The sequence below is a fragment of the Rattus rattus genome, chromosome 12, assembly GCF_011064425.1.
Source record: "Rattus rattus isolate New Zealand chromosome 12, Rrattus_CSIRO_v1, whole genome shotgun sequence".
NCBI lineage: Eukaryota > Metazoa > Chordata > Mammalia > Rodentia > Muridae > Rattus > Rattus rattus.
The window spans coordinates 49,632,236-49,656,588 of record NC_046165.1 but is presented as its reverse complement, the minus strand read 5'-3'; the positions used below and the strand labels follow the sequence as shown (position 1 = coordinate 49,656,588).

At 41.3% G+C, this 24,353-nt stretch overlaps 1 protein-coding gene across 1 annotated transcript; it reads left to right on the top strand.

Moving 5' to 3' along the window:
• Positions 1-1,779: 1,779 nt before the first annotated feature.
• Positions 1,780-20,737, top strand: Esd (esterase D). Its single transcript, XM_032917717.1, has 9 exons — positions 1,780-1,883; positions 6,843-6,917; positions 9,223-9,311; positions 11,931-12,029; positions 12,938-13,062; positions 14,803-14,922; positions 16,083-16,181; positions 16,603-16,770; positions 20,507-20,737. The coding sequence occupies exons 2-9, from the start codon at positions 6,850-6,852 to the stop codon at positions 20,585-20,587; spliced, it is 849 nt and encodes a 282-aa protein (XP_032773608.1). The 5' UTR covers positions 1,780-1,883; positions 6,843-6,849; the 3' UTR covers positions 20,588-20,737.
• Positions 20,738-24,353: the final 3,616 nt, after the last annotated feature.

Genomic DNA, 24,353 nt, shown 5'->3' with positions numbered 1-24,353 from the left:
AAAGCTAGGACAATTCCTATTCCCACAGATTGAAGTAGATTTGAGTTTTTGTCATTTTCATTGAGCGTTTTTACTGATTACATTCCGTTCATAGCTCATACTCATTCAAACTGAGAAACTGAATATTCTCAGTCACATGCCTATAGATTAGCAGTTCTTAACCTGTTGGTTGCAACCCCTCTGGAGGGCCAAATGACCCTTTCACAGGGACCATGTAAAGCCATCAAAAATCAGACATTAACATTGTGATTCATAACAGTAGCAAAATTACAGCTATAAAGTAGCAACAAAATAATTTTATGATTAGGAGTCACCACAACACAAGGAACTGTATTAAATGGTCACAGTATTAGGAAGGTTGAGAACCACTGCTCTAGGTAATTTTGGACATATTTCTTTAAGTGACTAATAACCATTCATTTTCATTACCAGAAATACCAACATTACTTTCTGATTCGGTTTTCTTTACTTTCATACCCAAATAACGATATATACTATTAATATTCTTGAGCATAGAAGTTTTGATTGAGTATAATTTTATGCTGACTGAGAGAAACTGTCATGATTGTTATTCACCTCATATGGATACAAGAACCCTTTGGGTAAGTTAGTCTGTCTGCACCTCAAAGAGATCAAGATACTAATTGAGCAAACACTCTTTAAACTTTGTTCAAACATTTAACAATTAAAAAGAATTTGCAGACTTTTGTATTCTTTTATTATTTCGGTTGTGAAGCTCAGTTTGAAAAAAATTACCTTTCAGTAAATTACATTTAAAAGTAGTTATCTTGCCTAGCAAGCGCAAGGCCCTGGGTTCAATCCTCAGCTCCGGAAAAAAAAAAAAAAAAGTAGTTATCCTGGGAATGGTAGAGTACACCTTTAATCCCAGTGTTCAGAAGACAGAGGCATTTCTGAGTTCAAGACCAGCTTGGTCTACATAGTAAGTTCCAGGCTAGTTGGAGTTACATTTTTTATTATTATTATTATTATTATTATTATTATTATTATTATTATTATCTACCTTAATGCATTCTCAAAATAACATTCTTTTAACCATTTAACAGGTACACAAATGCCTGTCACATGACACAGAAAAGCAACTTTCTGCGTGGCAGCTCATCCACCCTTAGGTTATATTCCACTGAGTTCAGTTCACCTACTTGTTCTTTTTTAGCAAGACTAGCCGCATACTTTGCAAGTCTCCCAGCAAAATAAAATGCAGAGTCTGTATACAGAGCTGGGTCCCTCTGACTGACCGGTCTGTTACAGATGCACAGGCTGCCATGTTCAGTAAGCCAGACAATATAGTATTCACAACCTAGCAGCCTAAATACTGATTTTAAAAACTACTTGTAGTATTTAGTTTTCTGAACAAAGTACACTTGCTGGCTAAATTGGATGAAGTTGAGATCTGCTGTAAATAATTAACCAGAAACTCTTACACAGTTCAACTTTTATTGAGGGAAGAGGGGAGAAAAATGGACATTGCTAGAGTTACTGTGTCCTCCCCCTAGAAGCTCCAACTCAATCGGGTGCACAGTGAAGAGTTGGAAATTCTTCAAATGGGAAATTTGAAGTTTCTGTTCAGGTTTCTAAACAACTGCAGAGTCACACACAAGTCCTTTCCACAAGTTAACTGGGGTAGGCCGGCTGGTATACTAGCGCCATATTTTCTTGGTGCCTTCTGGAAGCATGTGAGGCACGCTATAGAGGTCCAGTGTCACAACAAACACACTCTCGGGACACCAAGACACACAGCGTTAACAGGAACGCGCGAAAAGGCTCTCGGGAACGGCCTTGTGCGGAGGGGCGGGGCCCCGGGAGCTCAGGCTCCGGGCGGAAGCTCCACCCTTCTTTTCTGGAGAGTTCGGAACCTCACCAAGGTAAGACGGCGTGGGTGGGAGTTCCAGTAATTCTCCTTTACCTGGTCTGGGGCGGCTGTGCGCGGACGTCTAGAGTTAAGATGGGGATAGTGGCGGAGAGTGGTGACGATCTCTGCACCGTTTTCGCTGCGGCAGGGCTGGCCTCGTTCCACCGGACCTGCTAATCGCTTTAATTTCGGGGAGCTGGAAACAATGTGTGACCTGAGGCACCAGGCTTTCTGGGAAGCGCGGGTTGGCGGAGTGCGCGCCGGTACAGCATTTCGCTGAGCACTCCCCCGCGGGACCCCGGGAACGCTTTCCTTCCTGAAACCCAGCCTGGGCTGCGAGCGATGCCACTAGGACCCCGAGGCATCGACCTCAGTGCGCGCGAGACCGTGCCCAGTGATAATAATTCTGGAATAGGCTTCTCGCAATAGGTCATTTGTAGTTGAGTCGCCAGAAAGATGGCATTTACAGTTTTTTGAAAATTAATAAAATTCACTAATTTTTATGTAGGCCATATTAGGCCTTTAGGCATTCTTTGAGAAGTTAAGAGAAACCCCAGGCTTCTATAACGGTATTCTTTGTAGTGGGACATACCAGTAAGAAAGTAGACTAAGGTTTTAATTAGCATATATATTGATGATACTAGGATTTTTTATTTATTTTTGAGACATTGTAGTTCTGACTGTCCTAGAACTCACTTCGTAGACCATGCTGGCTTCGAATGGAGATCCACCAGGCTCTGCTGGAATTCAGGGCATGTGCAATGAAGCCTTAAAGTTCAACTTTGAGGCATTTCAGATATAAGATAAGCTGTACAAGCAAGGATCTTGAAGAAGACAGTTGGCTTGAAAATGAAGGTCCTTAGTTTAATTTTAAATGTGTTGGGTTTTCCTATAGCTATAGAAATTTTAAGCACTAATGCTTAAAAAGATTGAATATAAAAAGACAGATTTAGATTTTTTTTTTTAACCCAGGAAATGTGGTTGAAATTTAGGGACTGTGGGGGAAGTATGTGAAGAGAACTGGGAATGGGGCATAGGGCAGGGGAGGTGGGGGGTAGGAGTGAAATAGAGTTCTTAGCAAGGAAGGTGGTGGTCAGTACTGTGAATTTGTGCCCTCCCCAAAGCAGCAAAAGTGTGTTTTCCTTGTCAGAGGTTTGTGACTGAACCCTAAGTAAGCCTTGTGGCAAATAGGTACAGTTACACAACTCTATTCTTACAAGTAGGATGGGTCCTGAGAATGTACTCTTAACAAAGTTCATTCCTGTGTGAGCATGCCAGAATGAGGTTCTGCAAGCCTCTGGTGAACGTGTACAACGTACAGACTATGGTAGGCAGTTCTAACACAATGGCAGCTGCTGGTGTGTCCTCACACAAAGGGGGCGTACGTAGTAAAATACGGCATGAAAGATTCTCAACAAATACCATGTCAGTAAAAGACTGATTTTTGTCACTAGAGCTTACAGGTCTAAAGCAAATCAGTGAGTAAATTCTGCTACGAATGTAAGCAGCCCAGAAGCCTTAGGATATGCTTGTAGATTTCACAAACAAGCTATATTTGATTTATTGTAAAATATCTTATTCAATAATAAATCAACCTTAGCACACTTTAATTTTTTATTTTGTAAACTTTGTAGTTTTTAGAACTAACATTATACTGTTATGTAAACTGTTTTAAAATTTTTATCAGCTTTTTTTTCCTGTTTTTAATTTTCACAAACTTTCTATAAAAACTAAGACATAATCCCACAGTCTTCAGGGCTGATTCACAGGACCAGTCCCATCAATACTGCTGTCTTCTGCATCCACCTTTCATCCCGTGGAAGAGCTTGAGGGCGCTACTTATACATAGCTGGCCTCTCCCACAGAGGCCGCCCCTTCTCCACAGAGCCTCATGTAGTGAGCACCTGACGAGGCTCTTTTTTCGGAGCTGGGGAGGAGATGGTAGCTCGCTTATTTTTCTCATCATAAATTTGATTATAAGTGATGAGTGTTCTTTTCTGCTGATAAAACCCATGTGATTGGTCTCATGTTTTTAAAGTATGTAAGGAGCCTGTTGAGCTCTGCAAATGGTTCTGTGAAGTCTGTCCCTGGGTGTTGTCCTTCCTCTACAGCTCTGCTACCCTCTCACAGGGTCACTGTCATCTCTGTAGGATGTCCTCCCTGTCCTGATTGTATTAAGTAGATTGGGAGGCTGAGGTTTTGTCCCAGGTCAACAATCACCCACCTCAAGAATGTCTCTGTGAAAATACAAGGTGTGTGTAACCTCTGGGTAGCCTGTGCTGTGGTAAACATGTCCTGATTATAATCCACTTCTTTTTAAAATGTTTTTATCTTAAAATCTTATTTTAAAATATTTTTGCTATCGTTTGGTACAGACAAAAATGTGTCTGCTCTTTGGTACAGATTAAAAAAAAAAAACCTAGCAATTGGACAGGCAAATTTAACTTTCAGGTTTTTTGGTTTTTTTTTTTTTTTTTTTGTGGCTCAGTTAAAATGATAATATATGGCTTAGAATAGTTGTTTTCCATACAAAAGGTTTTATTGCAAAATATAATCATCTAATATATAATATATAATTATATCTTGTTTACTTGATTTAAAATTAAATTTATAAAACAAATAATAGTGGGGAGGTGGGAAGGGGTGAATGGGTGGGTGGGGGAACACCGTCATAGAAGAAGCGGGAGGGGGAATGGGATAGGGGTTTATGGACAGGAAACGGGGAAAGGGGATAACATTTGAAATGTAAATAAAAAAGAATCCAATAAAAATAGGAAAAAAATCTGGAACCCCAAGATTTCATTAATAATTAAAGGATTTCACCTTCTGAAAAAAAAGGAGTGGGGATAGTATACATCCTTGTTTTACTCATGAACTTCATGGGGATGCTTTAATACATTTTTCTTTTAAAGATGACATCAGCTGTGGGTAATTTCATATGTGTTTATCATGCTTAAGTATGTTCCTTCCAGTTCTACTTTCTCTGGGATTTTTATCATGAAGGCATATTGGATTTTGTCATAGTCCTCTTCTACATTTATTAAAATGACCATGTGATTTTTTTTGTATTTTTTGTTCATTTAAAAAAAACAATAGGAGAAAATGTTTAAAAACTTGATAGAATGTCAAAGAAAGAAAAGCTAAAAAAATTATTTTAGCCCTGTTTCTTATGGCCAAATGAAAAGTTCTGACTTTATGCAACAGTCCAAGAGCAGAAGAAATAAACTAGCTTTAGTTTATTCAGATAGGAGAGAGTTTAAAATGACACAAAAAGGACCAGGTCTTCTTTTTTAAGTTTTTCAAAGTATGGAAGAAGCTTAAAACATTACTCATGAGCTCTGCAAATAGCAATAGCAATAGTTCTTAGGTGCTTCTTAGGACCAGACTTGTACTCAGCCTGCCATGTTTTAAGGAAGCAGATGTAATTTTGCTAGGCTTAAGGAAACAAGATTTCATTGTAGAGTAATTTAACAAATAAATCGTATTCTTTGGTCTCATTCCTATGTCTATAAAAATATATACACTGACTTCATAATGTTAATGTTCTAAGTACATGTGCGAGTAAAAATAACTGCAATTTATGTAGAACAATAATATGTTATGGAATACTTTGTCATGTTCATATGATAAATATCCATGTGGCAGATAAGCTATATTTGCAATAATATACAAAACATTAAAATTTAATATTTCATATGTTATAAATCAAGCTATCTGTAGTTAGAGGGTACTTTATGAATGTGTAACTACCCTACTCCTATGGAATTGGCTCATCTTTTTTTATGAAAGAGAAAAGAAAACAATGTTCCATGATCCTCTAGGCGGCAGGACTACAAAGCAGCTAAGATCTCTGATGTCAGCCCACCAAAGTTCAATCACAGTTCTCTAGTTTACAATTAAGTATCCAGATTAAAAGGCAGGACTGAAATTACTCTTAATTGTACAAAAAACATGTCCAAAATTCACTTCTCAAAGTGAATTAGTGTTATACTTCTAATAGTAGCCTGGAATAGCATTCACTCAACACACAGGGAGTGAGTGACATCACTGAGAAGACCACCGGTGTGGTAACACCTCTTCCTGGTGTCTGCCACTTTATTTTATATTTCATATTATATAAAAAGTGCTTCAGGGGGTTGAGGATTTAGCTTAGTGGTAGAGCGGTCCTCAGCTCCAGAAAAAAACAAAAAAACAAAAACAAAAAAAAAAAGTGCTTCAGGTGGGAAGGAAATCTTTCTATGCCAGATATACATCAGAATCAGTTCAATTCTTCTCTATATAATAGATATTCATGATAAAAAATGAATTTCCAGCTTTTTCCATGCATTTTCTGTTGAAAGATAATATATATGTGATTAAATTTATCTTCATATGAGAATCAAACAGATTCGTTTCAGAGAAAAGGAATTAATTGACAGGCTTCAAGAGTTTCTGACGAGTTAGTTGACAGCTAACAGGCTTACAATTGCTTGTTGATTTGTTTGAAAGGAGAAATGTTGATCAAACAAAAATCTCTTGTCAGTTTCTTGCACAGACTCATAGATGTGCATATAAAATGTCTATGATGCTGTAAGTGTTCAGTAATTGTCTAAATTAATCAGTAGCCTAGGAACTGTTTTGAAAGAATGTGAGGCAGTCCATAACCACAGTAATAGCAGCAATACTCATGGATGATATACCAAAATACTGACCTTTTCTAGAATCAAGCGAGTGCCAGTGGCGTACATATGAGCGTGAAAACTGTTGTGTTTAGATAATTGATCCGAGAACAGTTTTGTTTCAAGGGTTTCAGAAACTAAAATGCCTTTCATATGCTGGGCATGCGATGGCAGGCGCCTTTAATCTCAGCACTTTAATCCCATTTGAAGCCAGCCTAGTCTATGAAGTACCAAAACATCTAGGGCTACGGCTACGCAGAGAAACCCTTCCTGAAAAAAAAGCCTTTAGTTAATGGGATTCATCTTCGTCACAGGAGAAGAATGGAGCTAAAACAGATTTCCAGCAACAAGTGCTTTGGCGGGCTCCAGAAAGTTTTTGAACATAGCAGGTAAGTGTAAGGTAACTCTCATTCAGTTTTGATTATCTGATTTGTTGTAGTTTTGAACAAAACTTCCACTTATAAACCTGCTTTCTCTACCTGACTTGCACTGTCTATCTAATGGTGTTACCAAACTTAATTGTTTCTAGATTGAGTGCTATAAGAGAAAAGAGAGCCTATAGACTGTTGGGTTTGATAGCCTTCTGGAATTTTCTGGAAAACCATCAGTGTTATTAAAAATTCAGAGAACGTCTTCCTTGTGAATCCTCTAATATAATAAAGAAACCTGAACTTCATTAAATTGGCAGCATAGGCAGACATATTTGCCTCCCTCATCTCCTGAAATCTAATTAATATATCATTATATAAATGCATTAAATACACATATATATACACACACACACACACAAATGCACTCAACACACACACACACACACACACACACACACACACACACACCTCAATATGTGCATGTGCTCCAAGAAAAAGATAAAAGAAGCAGAGGTCAGGAGCTAAGAACAATATTTTAGAAGCAAAAGATGCAGATAGGCACACACCAGCTAACGTATTAGCAAAGCCTAGAAAACTAAATTCTAATCTAAGAAGTGATTTCTAAGATGTACTGACATCAGTGGAAAGATAAACATAGAGTTGAGAAACAAGGTGATTAGTTAGTTAAAAGTTTATTTTAAAAATCAGAGAGCTCTCAGATTGTCTCAACAGTCTATGTAGTCAGATTGCTGCTTTCCCAGTTTGGTCAAAGACTGAGGGTTTATTATCCATCAAAGGTAGACAGCTTGCACTGGGGAAGTCCAGACACAGTTGGTGAAAGAAGAAACAGTGCAAGTAGATACAGAAAGAATAGACACTGAAGTTTTCCCAGCGCCTTCCAATTCTGTGGGTTAGGCTTTCTTCTCATGGATTTGACTATGTCGGAAGAACTGGTGCTGTGATGAGGAACTTTTAATAAAATCGTCTACTAGACCCAACTGAGCAGTGAAGCATTAACAGACTCACCAGGCGTACTGCTGTGAACCATACACTTAGTGTTTCACTGTGAGATGTTAGTAGACAGTAAAGAGCCTCTAGATACCTGAGTAAGGCCCCAGTTTGAAAGATGGCATGCTACAGGAGAGGGCATAAGGAAAAGGCACTGAGGAGTAGACTGCAGACCTAGCTTCAGATGTCACACTGACCTCAGTCCCTAGTGGTCAGTACTATTAAAAATACCCAAGCACCCAGAAATCATAATTTGGTAACAGAGATGACAATGCTCAATTGAATTTTCTAGAAAGTAGTATAAGGCAAAAAGAGTAAGAAAATTAAACCAGTCAGAGAAATCCAACAGGTGTGCTAAAGAGTTTGAAAAATAAAATTGTGTTGCTGCAAAGAATAAATAAATCTAGAGCTGGCAAGATGGCTCAGTTCGTAAAGGCATTAGCCATCGAGGCTCATGTGCCTGGGTTCTTTGATCTCCATGTCTTAGTCACTGTTCTGTTGCTATGAAGAGACACCAAGACCAAGGCAACTCTTATATAAGAAAGCATTTAATTGGGGCTTGCTTAGACTTTGAGAATTTAGTTCGTTATCATCACGGTGGGGAGTGTGGCAGTAGGCAGACATGGTGCTGCAGAAGTAGTCAGAGCTATATCCTGATCCATAGACATCGGCTTTGAAACCTCAAAGCTCACCCTCCAGTGAAACACCTTCTTGACAAGACTACACTTTTTATTCCTTTCAAATACTGTCACTCCCCTGTGACTAAGACTCAAATCTATGAATCAGTGGGGGCCATTCCTGTTCCAGCCACCACACCCCAGGATCCATATGGGGTCGACTGAGAGCTGGGGACCAGGGATCTGGAGACTGGTGTCGAGTTGTAGCACAGTAGCTCTGATAAAACACTTGTGAAGACAGAGGAAGGATGTGGAACACCTCAGTGCCTAGAAGCAAGCGCAGAACTGAACACACACGTTTTGGAATCCCTTTTTTATAGGAGTTATTGTGTGTCATATCTCATAGGAATACAGACGTTTTAATAGAAGTGCTACATTGAGAATCACATTTAACATGTAGAATGTATGCTGCCTCAGAGCATAGGCTCAGGCTGCGAATGGCTCAGTGCACTAAACTGGCTTCATTCTTTAAGGAGTTAAGTACATATCTTAAATGTTGATACTTCCTTTGGATGTTAAATGTTAAATCACATGCTTAAAAATTCTTTATTGAATACTCTTCCTTTTTATAAACTGCTAAATTATTTAGTTTCTGTCCTGATTAATGAAGGGCATTACTCTTTTCTGTGATATTACAGTGTTGAGCTGAAATGTAAAATGAAATTTGCTATCTACCTGCCACCCCAGGCTGAGAGTGGAAAGTGCCCTGCACTTTACTGGCTGTCTGGTAAGTATTTTATTTTTGAATTTTATGAATTACCTTTTTATTGTGACCTACTTATATACTTTTTGAGTCATTTATCAGGAACTTCGGATGGGGCTGGAGAGACAGCTCAGTGGTTAAGAGCATTTCTGTTCTAGACTCCAGCGTGGCTTCTAGAGTCCACGTCAAACAGCTAACAACTTGCTGTAACTACAGCTCCAACACCATCTGCTAGATTCTGAGGGCACAGCTACCCTACTCACACGTGCACACATAGTACACATCATTAAAAAGTAATAAAATAAATAGTGTTTTTAAAATTGAAAAGGCTATTATACTCCGTTTTGTAACTTTATCTTGAGAAAAACTTCAGACTTAGAGAATTAAATTTTCATTTCCTTTTTAATTAGACAAGTAACTTAGCTGAAAGTGTAGCACTCACTGATAAAGGCTTGGCCATCTTATACATAATTCGTACCTGCCTAAGCGTTTCTGGAGTTTGCAAAGACCTTGGTGGTCGAACAGAACAGTATTGGCTAGAACTGGAACGCAAAGCTTCATGCATTCGAAACTCAGACAAGTAACTTCCTAGATGTGTCCAAGTACTGAACTCCACAGTGCTTCCCAGCAGCGGTTGAAGGAGTCCAGAGGACACAGTGCTTCTTAACCGCGGTTAGTGTTTCCAATCAGGCTGTAGAGCACATGGTGAGAGCGTGGTGCACAGGAGTTCCGAGCCCGTGTTTACTTCTCTTCCATAAAAGACGAGCACATCTTCATCAGAGCAAACATAGGGGGAGTTACAGCGGTTATCCCAGAGGCTGGTTTCCTTCCAACAATTCTTTCTTATGTAAACAAATCCTACCCAGGCGTCTATCAAGGAGAATTCCCTATTGCCAGTGTGAAAAAGAAAATAAACATTATATTTTAACAAGGAAAAAAAGAACATTTCTGTCTTAGTTTCTTTCTTTCCCTGGGATAAAACAGAATGCTGAGCGGTGCCTCATAGAAAGGAGTTTATTAGCCTCCAGAGAGGCTGAGCGTCCATTACGCCGGGGAAGCATGGCTGAACGCAGCATTGCACGGGCGCAGAAGCAGCAGTCTGTAAGGTTCCTCCCTCCCTGAACGCAGGAAGAGAGTGGGTTTATACTCGCAAAGCCTCTCCCCAGTGATAGAATTCTTCTAGTGTGTAGCTTTTAAACTTCCCCAGATGTGGGGGCTGTCTACACCATGCTGATCCAGGGGAAGCAAGAAGGAAGTTCAGTTCAACATGTCCCAGTAGCCAGTGTTGGTTCCAGTTTCCAGAGTCTGACTTTGAGTCGTTTATGAGACACATTTAACCACAGCACAGTGTGGTGAAAAAGCTTCCTGGTGTTAATTACCTCAGTCCTGTGTGCACAACAAAGCTTAAGACATGACTACATTGAAACTCTTTGTAAAGCATGTAGGACACCTTCCATAAAGATGGGTTTTATAGCTTGACTACATCTGACATCTTCCATAATATAGGCTGTATAATTTAACTGAGAAAAACAAGCTTATGATAAGGGCCTGGGGGAAGACGTGGTGTGGTTTCAGCCGCACAGATAGTGACAAAGTCACCAGGTTATTAACCAAATCGGCTCTCAGCCTTCTGGGTGGAAAACAGGTTATACATTTTGCCCATTGAAGAGATAGCCCTGTATGTTTAATGTTCTTGCCTCCCCTAGTGGTCATCTATGAGCACACATGCATTCTATACCCGAACAGTGCCATCACCTGGGGACTGAGTGTTCAAATGCTTGAGCCTATGGGGTATTCCTCATTCAAACCACAATTTTTTTTCTTAGAAGTGTGTTAGACATGCCAGCGACCGTAGCAATAAAATTAGATACTTAATTAGAAAACATGCTAATTGTACTCCTGAAGATATAGAAATCATTTACTTCATAGAAGACAGGCCTACAGAAGCTAAGGACTGTCCCAGGTAACATGCAGTTGTCAGAGTTAGTCCAAACCTGTGCTTTTTCTGCTACCTATTTGTAGTGAGTTAGTAAAGTCTTACTCCCTTCGCTTAGAGACCCGGCTCAGTGCATGCCATCGGGGCTTTGTGAGTATAAATGCGGGTCCTATTTGTTTACATCCAATGACAGGATAAGGATAGGCGCATTAGTGAGATGCTGAAAACAGACTTGGAAATGAATCCTGATTTCTCAGATCCTCACTGTGTCCAAGGTGCCATTCAAGGGACATTACATATATACAGTCATATATGGTCTCCTGATGAGGAAGGGGCAGTCGGTTCTGTCTCTGGTCTTGAAGTGACCAAGTGGAGATGCAGTAAGGATCTTGTCTGAAGGCAATTCTGTAGGTCCCAAGAGCATTCAGCTGTCGACTTTCCTGTTACTGCTTATGAGCACTCTTAACCTCTTGTCTGTCTGTCGTGGGCTAGTAACTGTAAATGTTTTATAGTTTGTAGCATATTTACCTCAGTAAGCTTCATTGTTGCTAATATTCAGTGCCATTGCTAGTTCACTTTTGCCCACTCTGACAGCAGTGTGAGGTAGCTAATAACTCTGAGCTAGCTGATCTTCTGTATAATAAAATATTAAAGCTTATAGAATACTCACAATGTAGCTTAACATAACAACCTTTTTTCATTCTCAGGTTTAACTTGCACAGAACAAAATTTCATATCAAAGTCTGGCTGTCAACAAGCTGCCTCAGAACATGGCCTTGTGGTCATTGCTCCTGATACCAGCCCCCGTAAGTATCCTTGTCTGAAATGCTTTATAAACCACTAGATCTTTAAATCTAAGCTTTATGAGTAGAATAATACCCATTATACAATTCCTCTCAAGTTTTTGCTGTTATTTTTGGTCATTCAAGCAGCAACACGATTCTAAAATACCATCCTGGGAGTAGAGTGGGGAAACGGGATGATGTGATCTTTAACATTGACATCTGGGGTTGGAGAGATGGCTCAGCGGTTAAGAGCGCTGACTGCTCTTCCAGAGGTCCTGAGTTCAATTCCCAGCAACCACAGGGTGGCTCAGAACCAGCTGTAATGGGATCCGATGCCCTCTTCTGGCCTGCAGGCATGCACACAGGCAAAACACTATTACATAATAAATAACATTGACATCTGTCTCCTCAAGGTCATAGTGGTGAAGGGAATTACAGAAGTGTTGGCAGTCTGGGAGAATTGCAGGGAAAGCATCATCACACAGTCATGGAAAGTAAAGAGCACATGAGCCACTTGTAACAGAGTAAGGATGCATAGCTTTGGAATATGAGGGGAAGTTTAAGCTAGGGTAGCTTACCTTGACGCTGAATTCTGTGGTTGGAAGATCATTCCTTCTTACCTCGTTGGCCAGCACAAGTGGCATGTACCATTCGAGGTAAAAGGACACAGTCGAATCCCATTCCGTGTCTCAAAAAGTAGAGGAAGATTCACTGTTCTGTGAGCATTCCATTGTGAGGGCTCACATATTCAGCTAACAGCATGTGCAGTGAGGGTAGCCTAGGCTGCATAGGCTGACTAATGAGTATCCTGTCTCAACCTCCCAAGTGCGGACATTATAGGTAGGTGCCACTGTACCCAGCCATAGAGCATACTAAACATGGGACTCACTGCAGAGTAGGTGAAAGAAAGCCTAACTCTCCCTTGCCAGGTGGCTGCAATATTAAAGGAGAAGATGACAGCTGGGACTTCGGCACTGGTGCGGGGTTTTTTGTGAACGCCACTGAGGATCCTTGGAACACTAACTACAGAATGTATTCTTACGTAACAGAGGAGGTAATCCAGTTTGTCTTGTAATTACTAACTGAGCACGGGGAGTGTGGTTTTACATACAAAACCCTTCCAAGCCTGAGAATTTTAGTAGAGGAATGACACTTTTTCCTAGTATTATAGTTCCTGAGGTTAAGTTAACAGTAAGTGTAGATTCAAGGATTTGTATAACTGTATTCAGATCTGTGACATTTCCCAAGTTATGTCAGAACATAGCACACGGGACAGCCCTTCATGTCCCAGAGCTTCAGTCAGGTGTCCCTGAAGCAAGCAAGTACTTGATTAGAAAGGGAAAAGAGCAAAGCCTGATTTCTTTTAATAATATTTATATCAGTATATGCATTTCCTGGATTTAATCACATGTATTGTAAAAACGCAGAAACAATTACAATGCAGTCGCGTGTAGTCTGTGGTGAGTTGTTTGTTGTTTGCATGATGGTGTCAGACTCAGGATCTCACGCATACTCAGCAAGAACTACCACTGAGGCACATGCCAGCACCCAGTCACCCATACTGTGTACACCCTAGATGGCAGTTATGTTGTGGTGGGGCTTTTAAATTTTATTGATCTGTGTTTTTATATTGATTATGTTGGTGGTTTCCCTGTTACTGATTTGTGTTTATATTGATTACATTGGTGGGTTTCCCTGTCAGCATATGTTCACTGTACATTGTACTAGGTTTCAGCAGTTTCCTACAAGCAGTACCCACACAGCCCCTTAACTTCTCCGTTCTCTCTGTGAGTTATTCCTCTCTCAGACATGTCCAACCCACAGCATATGGCCACATGCATTCTGGGATAGGTCTGAGTGCAGCCCAGCCCAAAACAGTAAACTTACTTAAAATGTGTTTGGTCTGTGTGTGCTTTTGTTCTTGGTTGTCCCAGTCTTGCGTGTGGCTGTGTAGATGACACCATCACGTTGCGTCTGGACACTCTACCTGCTTCTTTCATGTTATATACACAGAATGGTTTTATGTATCCATGTAGACTTTAGGATCCACACATGAGAGAAAGTGTGAACCGTTTGTGTAAGTAAATGAATGTTAACTATTCATTTAGCATGTTATTCTGAAATCTAGTTAGATCCTTTTTCTTGAAAATGACAAAATTTCATTCTTCATGGCTGAATACAATCCATGCATATGCTCCACATTTTTGTTACCTGTTCTGTTGATGGATATCTAGGCTGATTCCATAATTTAGGTATTGTGAACAGCAGTGCAGGAAACATTGGTGTGCAAGTTTCTCTGATGTATTGATTACTGTGTGGGTCCCTGGAATCAGACTCAGGTTGTCAAGCTTAGAGGCGAGTGCCTTTACCCTCTCACCAGCTCTGAGCACTTTCTAATTGGAAAGTGTGTATCAGTTCCTGCCATTTAATTGTTCACCGTTTGTTTACCCATGGCTATTCCATGGCTTATTCTTTACTGTAGCCTCATGAATGTATAGCTTTCTCTTTAGTACATAGTATTCCTTCACGTATCCTCTGTAATGTTGGCGATTACAAAGAGGAACTGTATTTACACTCACAAAGCTCAGACAGTGTGCACTGTTAGACTTCAAAAAACATCCACACACATATTTTTCATATGAGTAACCATTGTCTACTGGGGGCTTTCCTTCTTTTAGTTTTCGCCTGTACAATTATGCTTTTGACGTACTGACTGTACCTCTAACATATTGCTTTGGAAAAGTCTGACTTACCGCCTCTGAGCTCTTTTACCATGTTATTAAATTCTTTCTAGCTTCCACAACTCATAAATGCCAATTTCCCAGTGGACCCACAGAGGATGTCTATTTTTGGTCACTCCATGGGAGGCCACGGAGCTCTGATTTGCGCTTTGAAAAATCCTGGAAAATACAGAGTAAGATAACACTAGCTTCATTGATAAACACTTCTGGGGAGTGGCTTTGGAATTGGGAATTAACCATTCCTGTGGCTGGGTTTCCTGAGGTTGGCAGGAGTAAAGCGTGACCACATGACACACACAGTAAGATCATAAGCCTCAGCGTGCCACCGGAATGGCTCTTGCGGGCCCGGGGGAAGTAAGGGAACGCACAGCTCTCATTCCCATCCTACCCTTTGCACCACGACACTATCTGTATTTCATTTATATGATTTTTTTCACAAAGAAACAAGTTTGTAATGCTGAATTTGATTGCCTATAGTGGAGAACACTCATATTTTATGTTCTTAGTGCTCTGAATTGAAATGCAGCTTGGTTGTAAAATATCTCTCAGCAGCCCCCACCCCCACATACACACTTTCTTTAAGGCTTTGTAGATTGTTTTTATTTTAATGAGCCAAGGTCGAAAACCTACTGAAATACTGAAATACTAAATTCAGCAGCTGAGATGAGGTACGCTTAGAAGGGGGTGTATGTGTTACAACCCAGGCTTTTTGGCATCGTGAGCTCAGTATCATCTGTCTCCTCCTCTCCTGTGCAAGGGAGGCAGTCACTTCAGGCTTCCTGCTGAGATGCAGGCGTTGCTCAGAGCGGTTCCACAACACAAGACTAGAACACAGGGTTCGCTTTTCCAATTTTCATACAGTGAATCAGTGAACTGATGGCCTAAAGTGACCTTAGGTTTTTTTGTCTTTTAAAAAGTAGGAATAGCACTGTGAATTATACACAGTGAGAATTCTAAAGCCAAGAGATGCCCTATTGGCCCGTTGAGAATCAGCATTGTCAGAGCAGAAAGCTGTGATGGAAATGGCAGCATGGTGAGGCAGACCTTGCGTCTGTGGTACTGCTGAAGAGAAATGCCTCACTTAGTGACAGCTTCACTAAGGAAGGCACCAGCATCTAGATCATCAGCTTAGGGTAGAAACTCTGAACTTTTGGTTAAGGCTTGCTTGCGTTAAGCAGTTTGGTCTGAGGTTTTGACAGATTATACAAAGCTGTAGTGTGAAGGGGCTACAGGTGCAGGGTTTTTGTCCTAAGTCAGATGTTGCAAGCTCTAAACATCTATATTTGATTTAGCAAAATATAACTTATTTTTAAATTTCCTTTTGTCTCTGAAGTCTGTATCTGCATTTGCTCCAATTTGCAACCCTGTGCTCTGTCCTTGGGGCAAAAAAGCTTTTAATGGATATTTGGGACCAGATCAAAGTAAATGGAAGGTAGGTGATGGCTGATTCTGTACTCATTCTTAAGTTTTCAGGTTTGTTATGCACACTCGGGCACACACACACACACACACACACACACACACACACACACACACACACCGTAAGTGTATATGTTGATATCGTATAGTATTCCTCTATGAGTATGGGTTCTACACCTGTAGAGTAAACCAAAAGACACTTTGGTTTTAGTTAGATCCGGAAGTTTCCTGAAACTACTCTCTCTGCTGGTGATTGCTTTTACGTTTCTAAGTTACCAGTACTTCTAAATTAATTTAAAAAAAAAATTGGACATCTGACGGACTTAGACTAAAAGTTAAGATAATTTTTAGTTTAGTTTTGGTTCTAGTACAGTCTGTTCTGGAAAATATCGCTCTGGACACTTTCAAGTTTTCAATGTTTCCTCATTTTACAGGAGTATGATGCGACCTGTCTCGTGAAGTCCTACTCAGGTCCGCAGATTGACATACTAATTGATCAGGGGAAAGATGACGAGTTCCTCTCGAATGGCCAGTTACTCCCTGACAACTTCATCGCTGCCTGCACAGAAAAGAAAATCCCTGTTGTTTTTAGGCTACAAGAGGCAAGTATTAGGAAACCTTAGCTTGATCCAAATAGCAATACTTTTCAAAAGCAAGATTACATACAGTTCTCTTAACTTTATTGTAGATACTTTAAAATATAGGGTCATGCTGGCAGAAAGAGTTTTTAATTCCATTAAGGCACCTGAAGTGAAGCTTGTGAGACTGAGGCCAGATTGATTCAAATAAGCAGCTTTGCAGTGACAACAGGAGCAGACTTGCCCTCAGCAGGCTGCACAAAGCAGGGGGTTCCAGGCTCTCGCTTCCTGTTGCTAACGTGCTGCCTGCAGTCCCAGGCCTACAAGAGGGAATCGCGCTTGGCTTACAGACTTTCTTGATTGTGCACAATTCACCTTTTTGTACTGCTCTGGTTTTAGAAATTTTACTTTTATTTTTCAAAAACTATTCATAAGTTTCCAAACATATAAACAAAATGTCCATTTCAAAGTGAAACTGAACACTGAAAACCATATATGATCATGATTTATAAAAACTTACTTGTTCAAGCTTAAAGGTAATGAATGTGTCAGACATGTCTACTGAAAGTCCAACTGTAGTGAAGCAGATCTGGCCAGTGTGCTCTGTGGTCCACTGCAGTTCACACTGTGTTCATAGCATTAACTTATCTGCAGTCTTCATTCTAGCAAAGGAAGCCATTCCTTTCCTCCTCTTCTATTTTATAGACATGCCATCCTTAGAGAATACTTGTAAATGTCTTACCTACTGTTGGACCATGTAGTAGAGCCAGGACTGTTAAGCAATCTCACGACCACAGTTTTTGTCCTGTCATCATTCTAGCCTTTTCTAGGCCGTGTGCTAAAGGGATGAGTAAGAGCTCACCGGAGAGGAAGCTGGGCATTGCACGCTACCTCTCTAGCTTACGCAGGACTAGTAACTCCATGTTTACCAGGGTAGTTTGATCATATGGAATACATACAGATATACATACAAATGTATATCTGTATGTATATAAGTATGTATGTCTGTGCTTATACACACACACACACACACACACACACACACACACACACACACACAGATATTTATCCCCATATATTAGGTCTGTGTATGTATGTATTCCATCCTTAAGTAATAGCATTTTTTTAAGTTTGTTTCAATATTTCCCATCACAATTGCATTTAGTTCAGTAGCCAATCTGAGAAGCCCCAATTCCAGTTTGGTCATGAGTTTGGCACTGTGTTGAACTGATCACCTATAGCTGTAAGCTGTAATCATATTTTGTTCAGATGACCGTAACTGCATTAGCATGTTGGATACTTTGTGTGCCTCCCCCAAGGCTAGGCCAGGAAATTCTGATTTTTCTGTAGACAAATATCTTCCCCAGCAAAGTGTGAAAATATTTGAGGCTTATTAAATAACAACCTAGAGTTAGAACATGGATGACGTTGTTAATGAGGGGAAAACCATAGTCAGTGTGTTAATTTCTAAAATGCCTGTCTGTACCCCAAGCAATGAAGAAATGAGTTTGGCTCTCTTGGGAGGAGCCAAGACAAAATAGTAAATTCTTCTAAGAGTATAGGAACTTAATAAAATTGCCATTCACAGTCTTGAAGTGAGGCCCAATATGTTGGTTCATTTTCCTGTCAGCAAAGGCAAGAAGAGTAGTTGCGCAGTCTGAAGTGAACTTCCTTAGCTGTGCTCTAATTGGTCAGCGGAGTGGACACTGCTGAGCGTGGCTGCCGAGGACCACTCTCGGGTGGCTGCGCAGCCTCTGCCCTTACAGTCCCCCGGGTCTCAGAGGTGGTGCTCTGTATGTTAGGTTTTGTGCTTTGATTCTCTTGATGTGATTTTTGCTGTTTTATTTTAATCACTGGCTTAATTATTGATTATAAGCATAGCTATCTTCTTAGGAAATAGGTGTTTTGAAAAAAACAGGTTTTATATAAAAAGAGACAAAAATGACTGCAGCCTTGTCCCATTTTATCCCCTTTCGCTGTGTGTCTGTCATGTCAGACGTTCTCAGCTCATGTTTGTGCTTTGTCAGTTCTCAAAAAAGGTTGCTCAACAGGAAAGGATTGAGTTCTTGAGGATATTTATTTATCTCATAGAGGTTTAATCTGGGGCTCTGTGGCATCTAAATTGGATTTTTAAAAAGTACTGTGTAGACAGTGTTTAGAGACTCTGGTTCTGAAAAAATAGGGCATCAACTGTCCTGTTTTTAGTTACTGCAGTTACAAAATAAGGAGAAATATTCATGGCCTAATAGTGAAGAAACATCCAGAAACAGTATTTCCATCTTGGAAAAGAGAAAGAGGAAGGCTAGTCCCCCCCCCTTCGGGGTGTCTTTGAAGGTTCTGGGGCTGTTTGGACTTCCGTGCATCTCTCTGTCTCAATGCAAGGCCCCCAGCACCTAGACTCTTGACTGTTAATAAACAAATGGAGGTCTTTCAACTGTCTTCTTCATTAACTCACGGGGCAGCCTGAGCTTTTCCAGTTGGATCTAGGAAATAAGCAGGAAAGCTCTGCCTTTCGGTGTAGTATCCATGGTGTAGTGGAGCATGGCTTCCTTTCTGAGAGCTCAGTGAGGACTGTAAGTGTGTACAGTTCCACAGCCAGCCTTTCTTAGGTTTCCCATTTAACATTTGCAGGAGAGAAGAAAAGGCCTTCAAGTGTCACTAAATATAGGTGATTGCAGAAGCTGCTTAGCAAGCCAAACTGACTAATTAGTTCAAGTGTGTAGCAAAAGGAGCTCATTTAATAAGACTAATAACTAGAACTGGAACCCTGTCATGGATGGCTCAGTATGTTCTCTTGCCTTTTCTGTCCATACTTTTAAACTCCTTCTTGTAGTTTAAAAACTCTATGGCAGGTAGCAGCCATAACCCTAACCAGTGAGAAATGGAAGCCAGGTAATTCCAGGGTGTGGTCTTGACCGTAACGAGCCTCCCGTCTGACCCTCTTCCACACTGAAGACCAGGTATTATCAGGAGGGCACTGGGAGTTGTCCACACTGGCAGTGATTTCCTGTTGAATCCGGGGTGCTTTGCACCTCCATCCCCTCTGACAGTGGGTTTTGTCGCTGGGGTAGGTTCAGCTCTAACTCAGCTGCTTGGCACATCACATTTTCCCTCTGCTTGCCCCATTTGACAGAGAGTTTAATGAATTATTCCCTTCATCTCAAAGACAGGATATGGGTAGGAGACTCTGGGGGTGGGGGAGGGTGCAGGAATTACATGTGTGCTTCTGCGTGTAAAGGCCAACAGTGAACATCAGTACCATTTCTCAGATACTGCCCCCATTTAAAAAAGATGCAATCTCTCCGCCCTGGGAAGCTGCGTAAGCTACTGTGGCTGGCCAGCCAGCTCCAAGGACTCCCCTCCTCTCACTAGAGTTACAGTGCAGCCACCACACACCCGGCCTGTTTTTCGCCCCCTTGTGGTTCTAGAGATTGAATGCACGTCCTCGTGACTGCAAAGCAAGCGCTTTACCAGCAGAGCCATCTCCCCGGCCAGCACTCCTGACTTGAATGTGTGCTGGCTAACCTGACTTCATAACTGCTAAAGCCTTCAGGGCCCTTCTCCAGATTGATTGTGTGCACTGCCTTTGTCTTTGGATATTGCTGTTATACAAAGATGACAACTTTGATTTTGATTTTGATTAAACTGTACTTAAAATATTTAGACTGTGTACACATCTATTAAATGACAGGAGAGGTCAAAAGAATCGTAACAGACAGAGTTTCTGAATGGTGGGTCAGTGTCTTATTTTGTCTTCTAGGGTTATGATCATAGCTACTACTTCATCGCAACCTTCATCACTGACCACATCAGGCATCATGCCAAGTACCTGAATGCATGAAGAGCTTCAGACAAGAGAATCTCATCAGGATGATAAAAGTTGGAATCAACAGGATTGCTAACTAAAAGATTTCGGATTTCCTCTGAAAAGATCATGCTCCTGCAGTTGAATCACTTTTCTGAATAAACATATCAAACTTTCTGGTTTAAAGAGTTATTTTACCGCTATTCACATAGGAGTTTAATGCCCGATAGTCTTCTGAGTCACATGGAAATCTCTGTTAAATAGTCTCGTCATAGACCGTGAGTGCAGTTCTCTTGGTGGTGAGTGTCTGAGGACTTAAAGGGAATTCAGCACAAATTTTTCAGCCCTTCAGATGTAGTCCTCTAGCTCTTCTTTCTCTCCTGTCTATCAAGGGTCTGATTTTTAGAAGGCATTTGATAGCCAGCCGTTAAGAGTACAGGGAATTGGGCACAGAAGCCTTGAGTAAATGCACACCATTCCACAGCTGTCTGTGGCAGACTTCCTCAGCCCCAGTCCAATCTTTTCTTCCCTGTTGAGCTGAATGCATTTGTAAATATTGTTTGGGAGTTTGTTGAGTCTCTCGAGATTATATAAGACCCATTCTGAGAATAAGGAGATAAACTGTATGCTACTATAAACAAATACTTTATCTTAGTTACATGGAAAAGTTTAACTTGATGAGCTTGCAGAGAAGTCATTGGTCGTTAAATAACCACACTGCTCCCTGAGGAACTTAATAGATAAGCTTTCTGAAACATGGCATGAAGCTTGATTGCCTTAGGTTTTTCTGTTAAAGCAAAGGCTGTGTCCTATTTTCTCTTTTCTTGTGTTACAGGGTAAAACAACGTGGGGAAGAAAGGGTTTGTTTCGTCTGACACGTCATAGTCACTGAGAGAAGTCAGGGCCAGTATTAGAGAAGTAATGCTCCTTATTGATTCATTTACTCTCCTGGCTTGCTTAGCCTGCTTTCTTAGTGTACCCAGGACCACATGCCCAGAGGCAGCACTGCCATAGTGGGCTAGATCCTCATATCAGTCAAGAAGACTGTCCTTACAGACTTGCCTACAGGACAATCTAATAGTCTAAATTCTGTAGCTGTAAATACTGCCCCAAGGTTTTTGTCATAGCAGTTTTAGGACTTGTTTGTGCACGTGTGTGCATGTTTGTGAATGCCCAAAGACCACCTCAGGCATGATCTCAGGAAGATGCTGCCCATCTCCTTCCAGACAGGATCTCATTGTTCTGTAGCTCTCCAAGAGAGGCCAGCCTCCCTAGGGTCCTCCAGCTTTGCCTCCTCAGTCTTGGAGTCGCCTACCCACCACACTGGGCCCTGTAAAATGAGGTCGAGGGTTTATGCTCACATCTTCATGCTTGTGAGATTAGTCCTTTACTAGCAGCTGTTTCCCTAGCCCCACTTTAGGGATTTTTCTTTCTTAAATAGGTGGATGCTATTATAGAAACCATGGCCAAAGGCAACTTGGGGAGCAATGTGTTGCTTTCAGCTTTGCAGTCATCATGAGAGAAAGGCAGGGCAGGGATTAAGACAACTGAAGCAGACCATGGAGGAACACAGCCTGTGACTTGGTCAGCCTTATACAAGCCAGGATCACCTGCCTTTGTAGGCCAGCCTCTCCCACATCAATCAGAAGAATGCTCACAGACTTGCCTAAGCCAGTCTGATGGTGTTTTTCTAAGTTCGGGTTCCCTCTCCCCAGATGATTCTGGCTTGTGTCAACTTGACAAAAACCTAAGCAGCAGAGCTTATATATGTACACTCAGCCAAGAGTGCACAGTAAATGATGGTCAAAGAAGGTACTTGATGCACGTCAACGTATGAAATCGGAGCCATGAACATGTAGTAGTACCTTCTGTTGCTGTGAGTAAAATACCCTGAAAAGGGGAACTCAAGGGAGAGGGTTTAGTTTAGCTGTTTGATGCAGTGGTACACGATGGTGTGGACAATCTGAGGGGCAGCTGAGCAGTCCACAGTCACGAAGCAGAGAGAGATTACTAGTTCTTATCTTTCCTTGTACTTTGGATTCTGTCCAGAACCTCAGGTAATATGGTCCACCCACAATAATGGTGGGTCTTCCCACCTCTACCAATCTGATCTATATAATCCTTCACAGGTACCTGGAGGCCTGTCCCCTAGATGATTCTAGAGTCTCTTGTGGCATTTAACCACATCAGATACAAGTGTAAATACACTAGAAGTTCTTACAACTTAATATCAGAGTAGATTGAACCCTAAAATGAACTACACACAAAATGATTCCAATCTTGTGGGCTCTGATAAAGCCATTTAATCCATGAATCCCCTCATCTAGTGATTAACTTCTGAGTCACACTCTATTAGTGGAGGCTTTAACTACAGAAGCAGAATGAACAGGACACATCATCCTTTCTTTTCCTTCAAGACCAGGTTTTTCTCTATGTAGCCCTGGCTGTTCTTGAACTCACTCTGTAGACCAGGCTGGCCTCAAACTCACAGAGATCCATCTGCCCCTGCCTCTTGAGTGCTGAGATTAAAGATGTGCACCGCCACCACCACCCAGCTACAAGTTTTTGTATAAGTGAATTGGCTTCTGTGATGTAGAGTTGGTTAAGCAAGCCAGACATGCATGGGGCAGCTGTAAGGAACAGAAGGTAACAAGAGAGGTCTGGCCGTAGCACCAACTCTAGCCATCAGAGATTTTTGTCTATGATGCCCTCTGACTTACTAAGAGGCCACCAGTTTCCTCTCCCTTAAAGTTGGTTAGGAACTTAGTATCTCACAATCTGAATAACGACACTGAACAGCAGGAACTACCCTGGCCAAGTTGGCACGTCCTTATAAGGAAATAGGCTCTTTGGTTTGATATGGGCAGGACCTGTGCAAAACAGAAATGTCAAGTAAATAATGACTGACTATAACTGCAGCAAAGACAGAGGCCAATTACAGCACAAGTGGCCATTACAGCCAGGTCATTGCTTTTGTGTATGTTAAATCCTAACCTAAAATTCCCCTCATCTAAGAAGCAGCAGTCAGCTGCCAGGCTGTGTCTTTAAGATATTACAGAGAAGCTTCGCCAATGGAACTTCAGCAACTTAGGTCTGCCTAACCTGGACCTGAACAATGACAGCACCAGTTGACATCCCAAAACAGATGGGAGAAATCTCAGGTTCCCACCTCTAGATGAAGAACCACAAGCAGGCAATGACTGCAAGAAAGTGAGAATCAGTTTTCTTCAAGTAGCCATTACTAAAAACATGTTTCATGCAAGTGAGATGGGACAGACTCAGCAGGTGCCGCTTACATATTTATCCATATATCTGTACGCAGCAATAAACAAGAGAAGGCTATGAGTTTGGGAGGGAGCCAAATGGACAAATGATGGACAAATGGTGTAATATTTAAAACACAGGCAAGGAGCCAGACTTGAGAGTGCAGGTTCATAACCCCAGGTACCAGCTACCAAGGAGAGGGGATGACTAGACTGACTAGAGAGTGGGCAACCTAGCAAGATCCTGACAGAAAAAAAAAAAGAAAAAAAGAAAAAGAGAAGGGGAAGAAGGAGGGGGGAGAGGGGAAGAGGAGGAGGAGGAGGAGGAGGAGGAGGAGGAGGAGGAGGAGGAAAAGGAGGAGGAGGGAAAGGAGGAGGAGGAGGAGGAAGTGGAGGAAGAAGAGGAAGAGAAGTAGAAGTAAAAGAAGAAAGGTAAGGAAAGGAAGGGAAGGGGAGGGAGGGGGGGAGGGGGAGGGAGGGAAAACGGAGGAAAGGGAGGGAAGGAAAGAAAACCAAACAACCAAAAAGTGCTGTGGATG

Excerpts from the sequence above, each read along its gene's own strand:
- Esd (XM_032917717.1), top strand. The coding sequence starts at position 6,850 with ATGGAGCTAAAACAGATTTCCAGCAACAAGTGCTTTGGCGGGCTCCAG. Across the intron at positions 12,030-12,937 it reads TGCTCCTGATACCAGCCCCC|GTGGCTGCAATATTAAAGGA; the intron begins GTAAGTATCCTT and ends CTCCCTTGCCAG. Across the intron at positions 13,063-14,802 it reads ATTCTTACGTAACAGAGGAG|CTTCCACAACTCATAAATGC; the intron begins GTAATCCAGTTT and ends AATTCTTTCTAG.